This window comes from Macaca nemestrina, chromosome 20 (assembly GCF_043159975.1).
Source record: "Macaca nemestrina isolate mMacNem1 chromosome 20, mMacNem.hap1, whole genome shotgun sequence".
Lineage (NCBI taxonomy): Eukaryota > Metazoa > Chordata > Mammalia > Primates > Cercopithecidae > Macaca > Macaca nemestrina.
The window spans coordinates 10,248,542-10,262,446 of NC_092144.1; the positions used below are offsets into that span (position 1 = coordinate 10,248,542).

The 13,905-nt window shown below is 52.6% G+C and overlaps 1 protein-coding gene across 11 annotated transcripts in view; it reads left to right on the top strand.

Moving 5' to 3' along the window:
- The window catches only part of LOC105474181 (dynamin 2), a 108,873-nt gene that overhangs the window by 66,501 nt on the left and 28,467 nt on the right, over positions 1-13,905 (top strand). For 7 of the 11 annotated variants that reach the window (XM_071086618.1, XM_011728761.2, XM_071086619.1 and 4 more), the window contains exons 7-11: positions 1,812-1,954; positions 8,667-8,802; positions 10,582-10,649; positions 12,569-12,707; positions 13,669-13,755. In XM_071086618.1, coding sequence (XP_070942719.1) covers positions 1,812-1,954; positions 8,667-8,802; positions 10,582-10,649; positions 12,569-12,707; positions 13,669-13,755 — 573 coding nt within the window. Of the gene's footprint in view, positions 1-1,811; positions 1,955-8,666; positions 8,803-10,581; positions 10,650-11,256; positions 11,396-12,568; positions 12,708-13,668; positions 13,756-13,905 lie in introns of all 11 variants that reach the window. The other 4 variants (XM_011728697.2, XM_011729153.2, XM_011729005.2 and 1 more) reach the window with 1 other exon arrangement.

Here is a 13,905-nt window from a genome sequence, read left to right on the forward strand (position 1 = left end):
GAGCCTCACTGTGTTGCCCAGGCTGGAGTGCATTGGTGTGATCTCAGCTCACTCCAACCTCCACCTCTCAGGTTCAAGTGATTCTCGTGCCTCAGCCTCCCAAGTAGCTGGGATTACAGGTGTGCGCCACCACACTTAACTAACTTTTGTATTTTTAGCAGAGACAGGGTTTCATCACATTTGCCAGGCTGGTCTCCATCTCTTGATCTCAGGTGATCCGCCCGCCTCAGACTCCCAAAGTGCTGGAATTACAGGCGTGAGCCACTGTACCCAGCCTGGCCTTTTTTATTTCTCACCCCCCGCCCCAAGATGGAGTCTCCCACTCTCCCAGGCTGGAGTGCAGTGGCGCAATCTCAGCTCACTGCAAGCTCCGCCTCCCGGGTTCACGTCATTCTCCTGCCTCAGCCTCCTGAATAGCTGGGACTATAGTCACCTGCCACCATGCCCGGCTAATTTTTTTTTTTTTTTTTTTTTTTTGTATTTTTAGTGGAGACAGGGTTTCACCGTGTTAGCCAGGATGGTCTCGATCTCCTGACCTCGTGATCTGCCTGCCTTGGCCTCCCAAAGTGCTGGGATAACAGGCGTGAGCCACCACCCCCGGCCCATGCCCGGCCTTTTTGATGATTTTTCTCTGTTATCCAGGCTTTCTGATGCATTTTACTCTGTTGTCCAGGCTGGATTGCAGTGACACAAACACGGCTCATTGCATCCTCAGCCTCCTGTACTCAAGCGATCCTTTTGCCTTAGCCTCCTGAGTAGCTGGGACTATAGGCGTGTACTGCCACACTCAGCTAAGTTTTAAAAGGTTTTTATTTTTGGTAGAGAGAAGGTCTCACCATATTGCCTGGGTTGATCTCAAACTCCTATCCTCGAGTGATCTGTCTCAGCCTCCCCAAGTGCTGGGATTACAGGTGTGAACCACTGCACCCAGCCTTGATGAACACTTTCTAAATTCTTCTCTATTGTGGGACAGATGGCAGAACTCTGCTTTACACTTTTCAAGTATAGGCTGATTTTATGGCTTTCTTTTTCTTTTTCTTTTCTTTTAAATTTTTTAATTAAAAAGAAATTTTTTTTTTGACAGTCTTGCTCTGTCACCCAGGCTAGATAGAGTACCATGGTGTGATCTCGGCCCACTGCAACCTCCACCTCCCGAGTTCTTTCTCAGCCTCCCGAGTAGCTGAGACTACAGGTGCCCACCACCACACCCAGATAATTTTTGTATTTTTTGGTAGAAACAGGGTTTCATTGTGTTGGCCAGGCTGGTCTCAAACTCTTGATCTTAAGTGATGCTTCTGCCTCAGCCTCCCAGAGTGCTGGGATTACAGGTGCGTGCCACCGTGCCTGGCCCACGTTTGTCTATTTTGAATCTTTCTTGCTTCTCTCTGTAGATGCAGATGCAGCCAGGGAGGTCATCTTAAGTGCGTTCTGCTGCTTTTCAGGGGAGATCTTTCCGTCTTAGTTTGTAGGGCCTGTCCCCATGTGTGTTCATTGGCGCCCGTGTTCTGTGGTCTGGACGGACTGTCCTTGCAAGTATTTGCATGTCCCCAAGGCGTTGATATGCCCAGTGCCTGATGTCAGCCCCACGGGCTGTTTGTAGCCTCTTACAGTCATGAGCAGCTCCGTACCGTCTCCTTTCCCAGACACGAGTGTATCTGTGGCTTGATATATCTGTTGCTGTCTCAAGGCTGTGTGGTGTGCTGGCCTCATAGTGGCACCCTGGCGTTGGCCCTTGGTGGGGGGAGTATGCCTGCCACCCCCTGGTCCCCTGCCCATGCCACCCTTTCTGATCTCTGACCTCTCTCCTGCAGCAACTGACCAACCACATCCGGGAGTCGCTGCCAGCCCTGCGTAGCAAACTACAGAGCCAGCTACTGTCCCTGGAGAAGGAGGTGGAGGAGTACAAGAACTTCCGGCCCGATGACCCTACCCGCAAAACCAAAGCCCTGCTGCAGTACGTACCCTGGCACCCGCCCCCACCACCAGCCTGGCTCCTGCCTTCCATCCGCCACAGGGCCCCCTAGACTGGGCACCACTCATCACTCGTCCACTCATTCATTCAGCAGACACTCGCTGCAAGCATTCTGCGTGCCAGGCTCCATCCTAAGCACGGCAGTCGCCCCAGTGGACGGGACAGGTGTCCATCCCTGCCCCCTGGAGTGCTCAGAAGCGGGGGAAGTGGGATGAATGGGACAAAAAGTAAGAAAGAAAATGTATAGTGTGTTAAATTATGAAAGTGGTGCTAGCGTGGGAGTCGTCGGGAACAGCCTCCTTTAGAAGGGGAGCGTTGGCCGGCCAGGTGCAGTGGCTCATGCCTGTAATCCCAGCACTTTGGGAGGCCAAGGTGGGTGGATCACCTGAGGTCAGGAGTTCGAGACCAGCCTGATCAACATGGTGAAACCCCATCTCTACTAAAATTGCAAAATTAGGCCAGGCACGGTGGCTCACGCCTGTAATCCCAGCACTTTGGGAGGGCAAGGTGGGCGGATCACAAGGTCAGGAGATCGAGACCATCCTGGCTAACGTGGTAAAAAAATTACAAAAAATTAGCTGAGCGTGATGGTGGGCGCCTGTGGTCCCAGCTACTCGGGAGGCTGAGGCAGGAGAATGGCATGAACCCAGGAGGTGGAGCTTGCAGTGAGCCGAGATTGCGCCATTGCACTCCAGCCTGGGCATCAGAGCGAGGCTCCGTCTCAAAAATAAATAAATAGGCCGGGCGCCGTGGCTCACGCCTGTAATCCCAGCACTTTGGGAGGCTGAGGCGGGCGGATCACAAGGTCAGGAGATCGAGACCATCCTGGCTAACACGGTGAAACCCCGTCTCTACTAAAAATACAAAAAAATTAGCTAGGCGTGGTGGTGGGCGCCTGTAGTCCCAGCTACTCGGTAGGCTGAGGCAGGAGAATGGTGTGAACCCGGGAGGCGGAGCTTGCAGTGAGCCGAGATCCCGCCACTGCACTCCAGCCTGGGCGACAGAGCGAGACTCCGTCTCAAAATAAATAAATAAATAAATAAATAAATAAATAAATAAAATTGCAAAATTAGCCAGGCATGGTGGTGCATGCCTGTAATCCTAGCTACTCAGGAGGCTGAGGCAGGAGAATTACTTGAACCCGGGAGCGGAGGTTGCAGTGAGCCGAGATCACGCCATTGCACTCCAGCCTGGGTGATAGGGCAAGACTCCATCTCCAAAAAAAAAAAAGAAAGTGAGCGTTGGCCAGGCATGTAATGTAATCCCAACGTTTTGTGAGGCTGAGGCGAGAGGATCACTTGAGGTCTGGAGTTCAAGACCAGCTTGGCCAACGTGGTGAAACCCTGTCTCTTCTGAAGATACAAAAATTGGCCGGGCATGGTGGCATTCTCCTGTAATCCCAGCTACTTGGGAGACTGAGGCAGGAGAATCACTTGAACCCAAGAGGCAGAGGTTTCAGTGAGCTGAGAACACATCACTGCACATCAGCCTGGGCAACAGAGTAAGCCTCTGTCTCAAAAAAAAAAAAGAACAAGTTGAGTGTCAGGCAAAGACCTGAAGCAGGTGAGGGAGGGAGCCATGTGGGATGAAGCCTGGCCAGTGCACAGGCCCTGGGGCAGGACTGGGTCAGGCATGTCAGAGGAGGACCGTGTGGCTGGATGGAGTGAGTGAGGGGAGGGGGAGGAGGTAAAGGAGCAGCTGTGCAGGGCCTTGTGGGACCTCATGGAGGACACTGGCTTTTGCTGTGAGTGAGGTGGGAGCCATGGACAGTTCTGAGCGCAGGAGGGTCAGGGCTGACTCAGGTGCTCACAGGCTCCCCTGGCTGCGGTGGGAGAAGAGACATGGGAGAGAGGGTAGGAGTCAGACCTTGGGTTAGGTCCCTCTCCGGCTTGGGCTCTTAAGATCCGCCCCGTGGCCGGGCGCGGTGGCTCAAGCCTGTAATCCCAGCACTTTGGGAGGCCGAGACGGGCGGATCACGAGGTCAGGAGATCGAGACCATCCTGGCTGACACGGTGAAACCCCGTCTCTACTAAAAAAATACAAAAAAAAAAAAACTAGCCGGGCGAGGTGGCGGGCGCCTGTAGTCCCAGCTACTCAGGAGGCTGAGGCAGGAGAATGGCGTGAACCCGGGAGGCAGAGCTTGCAGTGAGCCGAGATCTGGCCACTGCACTCCAGCCTGGGCGGCAGAGCGAGACTCCGTCTCAAAAAAAAAAAAAAAAAAAAAAAAAAAAAAAAAAGATCCGCCCCGTGACTTGGTTGGTGCAGCTGCCTAGCTGTGAGGTTTGGGAGCAGGTGTGCCCCCACAATCCCAAATTCTCACTCAGGGACTCTTCTGCCTCTGACCTTTTGGCTTTGGGCCTGTAAGGGTCCCTGAGGCACTGGAACAGCTGGACCAGAGCAGGTGACAGGGACTCCTGGGTAGCTCATACTACAGACGGTACCATGCACGAGGCACTTCCCACAGGGACAGCAGGAGGACACTGCCTGCTCTGGCCATCACAGCCCTGGCATCCCCCCCCGCCCCACACCAGGCAGCAGTACATGGTCGTGGGCTCAGGGACCAGAGTGCTTTTATGCTCAGACATCCTTGACACAGCAGATAGTGGCCCTTTGCAGGCTTCAAGAGGAGATTCATAGCCGGGCATGGTGGTGCATCCCTGTAATTCTAGCTACTCGGGAGGCTGAGGCAGGAGAATTGCTTGAACCCGGGTGGTAGATGTTGCAGTGAGCCAAGATCGTGCCACTGCACTCCAGCCTGGGTGACAGAGCAAGACTCCGTCTCAAAAAAAAAAAAACAAAACCAAAACCACAGGATTCAGCCTACTGGACTGAAGGAAGTGTTGTTGTGGAGGGTTCAGCCTGAGGGAGGACCTGGGCCTGCTGGGTGACCACAGGCAGGTGACCGGACCTCTCTGAGCCTCATTTTCTACACCTCTAAAGTGAGGGTCATAGCAGCTGTCATCTCACATGGCCATGGGGACAAACTGGCAGATTACAAGGTGCCTGTAATCCCAGCACGTGGGGATGCCAAGGCAGGAGGATTGCTTGAAGCCAGGAGTTTAGACCAGCCTGAGCAACAAAGTGAGATCCTGTCCCTATGAAATTAAAAAAAAAAAAAAAAATTAGGCTAGGCATGATGGTTCACACCTGTATTCCCAGCACTTTGAGAGGCCTAAGTGGGTGGATCACTTGAGGTCGGGAGTTCAAGACCACCCTGACCAACATGGTAAAACCCTGTCTCTATGAAAAAAATGCAAAAATTAGCAAGGTGTGGTGGTGGGCGGTTATAGTCCCAGCTACTTGGGAGGCTAAGGCAGGACGATCACTTGAACCTGGGAGGCAGAGGTTGCAGTGAGCCAAGATCACACCACTGCGCTCCAGCCCGAGCAGACAGAGCGAGACTCCATCTCAAAAATAAATAAGTAAATAAATAAAGTTAAATGCTATTTGTTAAGCCTGTGGCAGGAGTGGGCCAGGGAATGCCCGTCACAAACAGTGCCTGTCCCCTGGGGCTTAGCACGTTACGTCATTTGTAACCAGTGCCTTGCAGGGCCCTCCCTGCCCAGGTAGTTTTGACATCACCGTGGAGAAGCGCCACTGTTATCTCAATTTAGCATTTTATCTCAGGGGTCCAAGGTCCTCATGCAGACATGGGCGGTCTTTCTCGGTTCGCGCCTTACAACAGAACGGGAATTACGGTAATAGACGTCCCCCAGCCCCTAAATTCTGCACTTGGCTTTTCTCTTCTTGTTAAAGCAAAGCCTGGAGCCTTCTGTCTCTGCCTGGCGCAGCCCGCAGACTGTTCATGTATCTCAATGCCCATAGGGGACACCCAGGGGTTTGCTTGGTTTTTTTTGCATTAACAGATGCTTGTAAGTTCATCTGTGACTGTACAGGCGAGGATTCCTGCAGGGCAAAGACCCCAGCAGAGGGGTTAAGGAACGTACGTACGTGTTTAAAATTGATTTTTTCATTTTATTTTATTTATGTATTTGGTGGTTTTTTGTTGTTGTTTTTTCCTGAGATGGAGTCTCGCTCTGTCACCCAGGCTGAAGCTCAGTGGCATAATCTCAGCTCACTGCAACCTCCCGGTTTCAAGCAATTATCCTGTCTCAGCCTCCTGAGTAGCTGGGATTACAGGCATGCGCCACCATGCCCAGCGAATTTTTGTATTTTTAGTAGAGACAGGGGTTTCACCGTGTTGGCCAGGCTGGTGTCGAACTCCTGACCTCAGGTGATCTGCCCACCTCAGCCTCCCTAAGTGCTGGGATTGTAGGCATGAGCTGCCATGCCCGGCCCTCATGTGTTTGTTTTTGAAACGGTCTTGCCTTGTTGCCCAGGCTAGAGTGCAGTGGTGCAATCCTGGCTCACCACTTGGGCTCAGGTGATCCTCCCACCACAGTCTCCTGAGTAGCTGGGAATAATACAGGTGTGCGCCACCATGCCTGGCTAATTTTTCTATTTTTGTAGAGACAAAGTCTCAGTATGTTACTAAGAGCACATTCCGAGGTACAGGGGGGCAGGATTAAACCCGAATTCCATGGGACACCGACCAGCCAGTCACAATTGTCCAGAATACTCTGATTGTGCAGCAAGGGTTGGGCCCGTAAATCACCTCCAGGGCCCCCAGGAGGCTGGTGCCCAGGTGTGCTTTGTCCCCTGTGGCTGAGAGCAGGTCTCCAGAGTCTCCATCCTTGCCCAAACCCCTCCCCAGTCTGTTGTCTGTCATTAGTTGAGTGCTGTACCTTTGCCGACCTTGGTCCTGGTTTGGTCCACAATTCAAATTCTCCATTCCAGGCCAGGTGCGGTGGCTCACGCTTGTAATCCCAGCACTTTGGGAGGCCAGGACGGGCAGATCACTTGAGGTCAGGAGACTGAGACCAGCCTGCCAAAACCAACATGCCAAAACCCCATTCATCCTAAAAACACAAAAATCAGCTGGGTGTGGTGGCAGGCACATGCAATCCCAGCTACTGGGGAGGCTGAGGCGGGAGAATCGCTCGAACCCAGGAGGCAGAGGTTGCAGTGAGCTGAGATTGTGCCACTGCACTCCAGCCTGGGCGATAGAGCGAGACTCCATCTCAAAAAAACGCAAACAAAAACAAATTCCCCATTCCGGGTGAAGCATTAATGTAGGCCTTCGTGTGTGTCCTGGAAGGAAATTAAATGTGTGCACCCTTTGCTTCATGTGAGGAAAGAGATTTTGGGAATCTGGGCAGCTTGTGCTTGCCTCTCCCACTTGGGGTATGAAGGGAGACCCCCTTTCTTTGGCAGCCCAGCCTTGGTGGCCCTGGCAGTGGTCACCATTGAGCAGCTCCCCTTTAGGGGCAAGTCTCCAGGTACTTCAATAGATCATGAATTTCGGGGGTGAAACTGATGAGGGGAGACAGCCCAGTACACTAGGGAGAGCAATTAGGAATGCTTAGGAAAACTAAAACGTGAACAAGATCATCTTACTTTTATACTATTCACGGTGCCAATAAGCAATGCTGAGAGACTCTTTTTAAGGGCCAGGCCCGGTCTAAGCAATTTACCAAGAAAAGTTTCCTTTTTTTTTTTTTTTTTCCTTTTTTTGAGACAGGGTTTCACTCTGTCTTGCCCAGGCTGGAGTGCAGTGGTACAATCTTGGCTCACTGCATCCTCCGCCGCCCAGGTTCAAGCAGTTCCCCTGCCTCAGCCTCTCAGTTAACCAGGACTAGAGGCATGCACAACCACACCCGGCTCGTTTTTGTATTTTCAGTAGAGATGAGGTTTTGCCATGTTGTCCAGGCTGGTCTCAAACTCCTGGGCTCAGGTGATCTGCCTGCCTCAGCCTCCCAAAGTGCTGGTATTGTAGGCGTGAGCCACCGTGTCCAGCGTTTTTTGTTTGGTTGGTTGGTTGTTTGTTTTTAATAAAATGAGGTCTTACTATGTTGCCCAGGGTGGTCTCAAACTCCCAAACTAAAGCCCTCCTCTCACCTTCTCACCTCAGCATCCTAAAGTGCTAGTATTACAGGCGTGGGCCACCGCACTCGGCCAAGAAAGCATTTTAACTTGTGTGAAACCAGGTGTCTGCAGAATCACCATTCGTGGCAGCATTTTTTCTTTTTTTGCGGACACACAAAATAACAGTGCATTTTAGGATCAGTGACTTCTTGGAGGTAGTGAGATCTAGAAACATCTTCAGTCCCCACGAAGGAGGTAGATGTTGTTACCCTCAATCCATTTTGGAGATGAGGAATCGAGGCTTAGAGGGACAAAGTCCTGTCCAAGGCCTTACATCCCATCAGTGGGGTAGGACCAAGCCCAGCAGGCTGGGAAGTGGCAGGAACCTGCAGAAGTACCTGAATTGTGCGGAAGTGGCTACCTTTCCTTCCCAGCATCCTGCAAATCAAGTTGCATCCTGCAAATCAGGGCAGAGGTGCTGAGCTTTGACTCCTGAACTCTCCTGTCTTCTGCAAAGTGAGAGGAATAAGTGGGCCTTCTTTGATTGAATGGGTGAATAATCGAAACAAGCTTAGCTTGAGCCTGACTCGTAGCCAGCATTTGCCATTGGGAGCTCTTGAATTTGGTTTATTTGTTTTAACATAGACAGAAGACATTTTGCTGCTGAAGAATGGTGAAAGAACAGTAAACCTTGGCTTGACTTGGAACATCATTCCAGAGCAGTGTGGAAACCTCTGCTTTGATGCTTGCTTTTTCCTTTTCCTTATAGGATGGTCCAGCAGTTTGGGGTGGATTTTGAGAAGAGGATCGAGGGCTCAGGAGATCAGGTGGACACACTGGAGCTCTCCGGGGGCGCCCGAATCAATCGCATCTTCCACGAGCGGTTCCCATTTGAGCTGGTGAAGGTAGCGCCCCCGGGGGCTGGGTCAGGCACCCTCTTGATGGTCTCCAGCCAGGCCTCCTCCCAGGCAATAAGGTCTCAAGCTCCTACCTCTAGGCCTGAACCTGTGGTGGGCAGGGTGTGGCCTGGATGAGATGCCCCATGGCCTTCCTTTCCTGACACTAAGCTTTGAGGTTTGGGGTAGAACAATATGAAAACCCCTGTGTTTTTCCTCTGACAAAAGCCAATGTACATTCTTTGCAAAATACATAGAAAATACAGATAAATTTACATGAGAAGATGGCCCTAGCATGTCATTGAAGAAAGGAAAAACATAGGCATTGGAGCCAGCATGTGCAGTATAGCACTCAGCTGATACATACAACATCTTTATGTATGAAACTGAACACGGATGTCTACAAGTGTTTCTTTGGTTTTTTTTTTGTTTTTTTTTTTGTTTTTTGAGATGGAGTCTCGCTCTGTCTCCCAGGCTGGAGTGCAGTGGCCGGATCTCAGCTCACTGCAAGCTCCGCCTCCCAGGTTCCCGCCATTCTCCTGCCTCAGCCTCCCAAGTAGCTGGGACTACAGGCGCCCGCCACCTCGCCCGGCTAGTTTTTTGTATTTTTTTAGTAGAGACGGGGTTTCACCGTGTTCGCCAGGATGGTCTCGATCTCCCGACCTCGTGATCCGCCCGTCTCGGCCTCCCAAAGTGCTGGGATTACAGGCTTGAGCCACCGCGCCCGGCCAAGTGTTTCTTTGTATTTGCGAGGATGTTTGCAAAAATGTCAGCCCTGGGTGCTAGGATTTAGGACTTTTTCCTCTTTTTTTTTTTTTTTTTTAATGATTTGCTTGAAGTTTTATACTGTTTACAATAAGCACATAACTTTTTTTAAATTTTTTTTATTTAAAAAAAAAAACAGTTTTTAAAATCAGAGGAGCAAGACCAAATGCAGTGGCTCACACCTGTAATCTGTGGGAGGCCAAGGGGGGCTGATCACTTGAGCCCAGGAGTTCAAGACCAACCTGGACAACATGGTGAAACCTCATCTCTACTAAAAATACAAAAATTATCCAGATGTGGTGGCGTATGCCTGTAGTCGCAGCTTCTTGGGAGGCTGAGGTAGGAGAATCACTTGAGCCCAGGAGGCAGAGGATACAGCAGTGAGCCAAGATCGCACCACCACACTCCAGCCTCAGTGACGGAGCCAGACGCTATTTCAAAAAAAAAAAAGAAAAAAACAGGTGTGGTAGTGCATACTGATAGTCTGAAAAATCTAAGTTCACATGAATTTATATTCCCACCAATATAATGAGAGTGTTGGTTTCATGTCAGGCTTTCTGAAACTGGGTTTTAATTAATTTGTTTGTTTTTATTTTTTTTGAGACAGGGTCTTGCTCTTCCACCCAGGCTGGAGTACAGTGGTGCAATCACAGTTCACTGTAGCTTCGACCTCCTGGGCTCGGATGATCCTCCCACCTCAGCCTCCCAAGTAGCTGGGACTATAGACGTGCACCAGTCCACCTGGCCAATTTTTGTATTTTTAGTAGAGATGGGGTCTCACTATGTTGCCCAGGCTGGTCTCAAACTCCTGGGCTCAAGCCATCTGCCTGCCTTGGCCTCCCAAAGATTACAGGTGTGAGCCACTGTATCTGGCCAGTTTTCAATTTTTTTGTAAAATTCTGACGAGTTAAATATTCCGCCTTGTGAATACAGCTGCACGTGGGAGAGAATGTTCCCCAGATGCACGCCTGCCATGGGGGCGTCCCAGGTACCTCCATGCATGTGCTTGGTTTCTCTTCTCAGATGGAGTTTGACGAGAAGGACTTACGACGGGAGATCAGCTACGCCATTAAGAACATCCATGGAGTCAGGCAAGTTCCACGAGGAGAGTCACCACTGTCCCTTCCTCTCCGCGATGCCACCCCCCAGCTAACTGGGTCGTCCAAACCTCTGAGCCCCTAATCGTTAGGCCTTAAGAGGGCTCTTGCATGGTTTTCAGTAGCTGTGAGCCCCTCCCTGTGGGTCTCCAAGGGCACGTGAGGGTGGATGTGTCTCAGTCCTGCGTCTGTCGCAGGCTTCAGGGCTGTCTGTGGCTCCTGATCAAATAGGGCTTGGTTCCTGCCCAGTCAGTCGGTTGGTGTGAACCTCATGCTAAACTAAGAAAGCTCACTGCAGGTGTGCCTGGGTAGGGGCGGGGCGGCACTGAATCAGGGTTTCGGGAAGCCGGGTTCCTTGTGAGCCTCTTGGGTCCCCTCCTTATTCTAACAAAGGTAGTCGCTGCAGGTGTCTGCCCTTCCATCGCCGTGGGGTCCTCGGGTCACCCTGAGGGTTTCCGGGCAGTGGACTCAGGCGTCCGGCCCCACACGTGACGCAACCTTCGTTCCTTGTTGGGGACCCGGCCAGGGCCGATGAAATTGCTGACCATGCTTTGTTTCTCTCTGACTTATCTCCCTTGCCCCCGGGTCTGGATGGTTTCAGGACTGGGCTTTTCACCCCGGACTTGGCATTCGAGGCCATTGTGAAAAAGCAGGTCGTCAAGCTGAAAGAGCCCTGTCTGAAATGTGTCGACCTGGTTATCCAGGAGCTAATCAATACAGTTAGGCAGTGTACCAGTAAGGTATTGCTCCCTTGGCAGGGTGACTCCTGACCTTGTGGAAACGGGGGTATGGGGGTTTGGTATCAGGCTCCCAGCGCCTCATCGGCCCCCACTGGTGCCTTTTCTCCCCATATCGCTTCGTGTCCGTGAACTTGGCCTCTCCCCAGAGGCTGGGACAGGAGCATGTCGGCCTGGGCCCAACAGGGAATGCCAGGCCTCCTGGACTGGCCAGATAGATGCACAGTTGTCCCTGGGACCCTGATACCAAGCCTAGCATGTGTCTGATGAAATTGGGGTTTCACTGGGCTGTTGCTTTGCTGCCTCCTGGGAAGCAGAGAGGGACCCCCCGCGTCAACTGCTGGAGGCTGAGCTCCTTGAAGCTCCCTGGCTGTGGCCCCTTCTTGACCAATGCCCGGCATTCGCAGATTTCCCTGAAGCCACCGACTTCTCTGTCCCTCAGCTCCGGGAAAGGCCCGAATGCCAGCGACATAATGAGAGCCAGCTGGGCTCCTAAGTGCCCCTGCCACACCCTGCACCCCATGCTGTCCCCCAGGGGCAGCCCATTTTTGGATCCACTCAGTCACAGTGCCTCTATGCGCCCTCGATGAGCCACTGCCTCCATTCGGCAGGACACGCCGGGCTCCCCCAACCCGCTCCAACGCCGCGGGCCTGGTTCCCAGGGCAGCACGCTTTGGCCAAGCAGCTGAAATGCCTCCCAGTGGGCAGTCTGTGCTTGCGCGACCACAGTGTCCCCAGCGCTCCGGGTTGCCAGGGAATCTCTGCTTGAGCCCCTCTGTTCTCAGTCTGGAAAAGCCCACATTTGCTGCTTAAGCTTCTTCGATTAGAAAAGGGAGGGGGAAAACAGCCCAAACAGGTTGGAAAATACTCATCCTAGAGCCAGGTGTCATGGACATGAACGTTAGAGGCCTCCGCACACCTTGGCTGGCTGGCTGTGCAATGACAACCCCCCGTGGCCCTTCTGTAACTATACCCCAGACCGAGCCCACACCCCCAAACCCCAGACCTCTTTGATCCGAAGCAGCTTCCGGGGCAAATGCGGGCGCAGGCTCCCCCGTGCATGGACTAATCAGATGACTCTCGTTTCTTCTCTTCTCTCTGTCTCCTGTCCTGCGTGTGTGGCCTGCACTGTCCCTGGGTGTCTTTCTGCCTCGTCCTGCCCTCCGCATGACCCAGGACGGGGCTCTTCACCCCCGACATGGCCTTTGAAGCCATTGTGAAAAAACAGATTGTAAAACTCAAAGAGCCGAGTTTGAAGTGTGTTGATCTCGTGGTCTCAGAGCTGGCCACGGTCATTAAAAAGTGTGCCGAGAAGGTAACAGGTTTCGTTCTCACCTCCGCATTTATCCCCTTCCTCCCCCTCCATGTGTTAGCCTCAACCCGAGCATCTGGAAAATTCAGCCTCGGCAGGAACCCCCTTCCCCCTACCAGTTGTCACTTTGAGATGTCGCCACGTTGCATTGGCAGATGGAATGGGGGCAGTGGCATCGCACACGCATTGTGGCTGCCCGTGGGGGCGGTCAGCCTTTGATGGTGCCAAACGCATCGCATTTACTAAGCAGTGCCCTTTCCTGGAACCCCTAGAGAAAGGGGTTTCCCAGCCAGCACCAAAACAGCAAAACACAGGAAACACATCATCAGTGTGGCCCTGCGTGTTCTCATGGTCTAGGCCACCTGAGAGTAACCTTTCCATTTTCCCCAACTCATGGGCTTGACCCAGACTGCAGAAGATGGCACTCCCCTGTGCATGAGGTCTGGTTAAGTTGGTGCTGCAGATGAAGCCTGGGGAGGTGGGTGCATTTGGGGAGTGGGTGCCACAGATACAGCAATCAGGAGTAGTTCTCTGCAAGGAGTTCCCACCGAGGCTGATGGCCCAGATGCCCCCCCTTACCATTCTAGAGCAGACGCTACTCACTCATGCTGGCGAGGCCCTTCAGGGTTCCTGCTGTCACCCAGTGCTGGGCAGGAGGGGGGTGCCCTGAAGCCCTGGGTGGCAAACACGTCCCTGCTTTTCTGCTTTCATGCCGCCTCCTGCCTCCTGGCCGCTGGCTGGAAAAGCAGCTCTGCTCTCCTGCTCTCTCCGGTCCACAGAGCCCCCACTCTTCCGCTCTTAGCTCCCAGCTGGACTCACTGGGGGCCAGGAGCAAGGTGTGGGCTCGGTGGGCCCCCTCATATCTCATTCCCCACCCCCCTCCACATTTTTCACCTGTGTGGTTCGTGTTGCTTCCCGTGCCACGAGGACCCCGCCAACGCGGCCACTCTGCTTGTTCCCCCAGCTCAGTTCCTACCCCCGGTTACGAGAGGAGACAGAGCGAATCGTCACCACTTACATCCGGGAACGGGAGGGGAGAACCAAGGACCAGGTACTGGCCTTTTGTCTTCTTTATTGGGTATAATTTACATGCAGTAAATGTCAAGTGTACTGTTCCGTGTGTGCTGACAGCTGCATATGGCAAAGTAACCCTCACCTCAATCAAGATACGGAGCAGTTCTATCACCTCCTAAAATCCCTG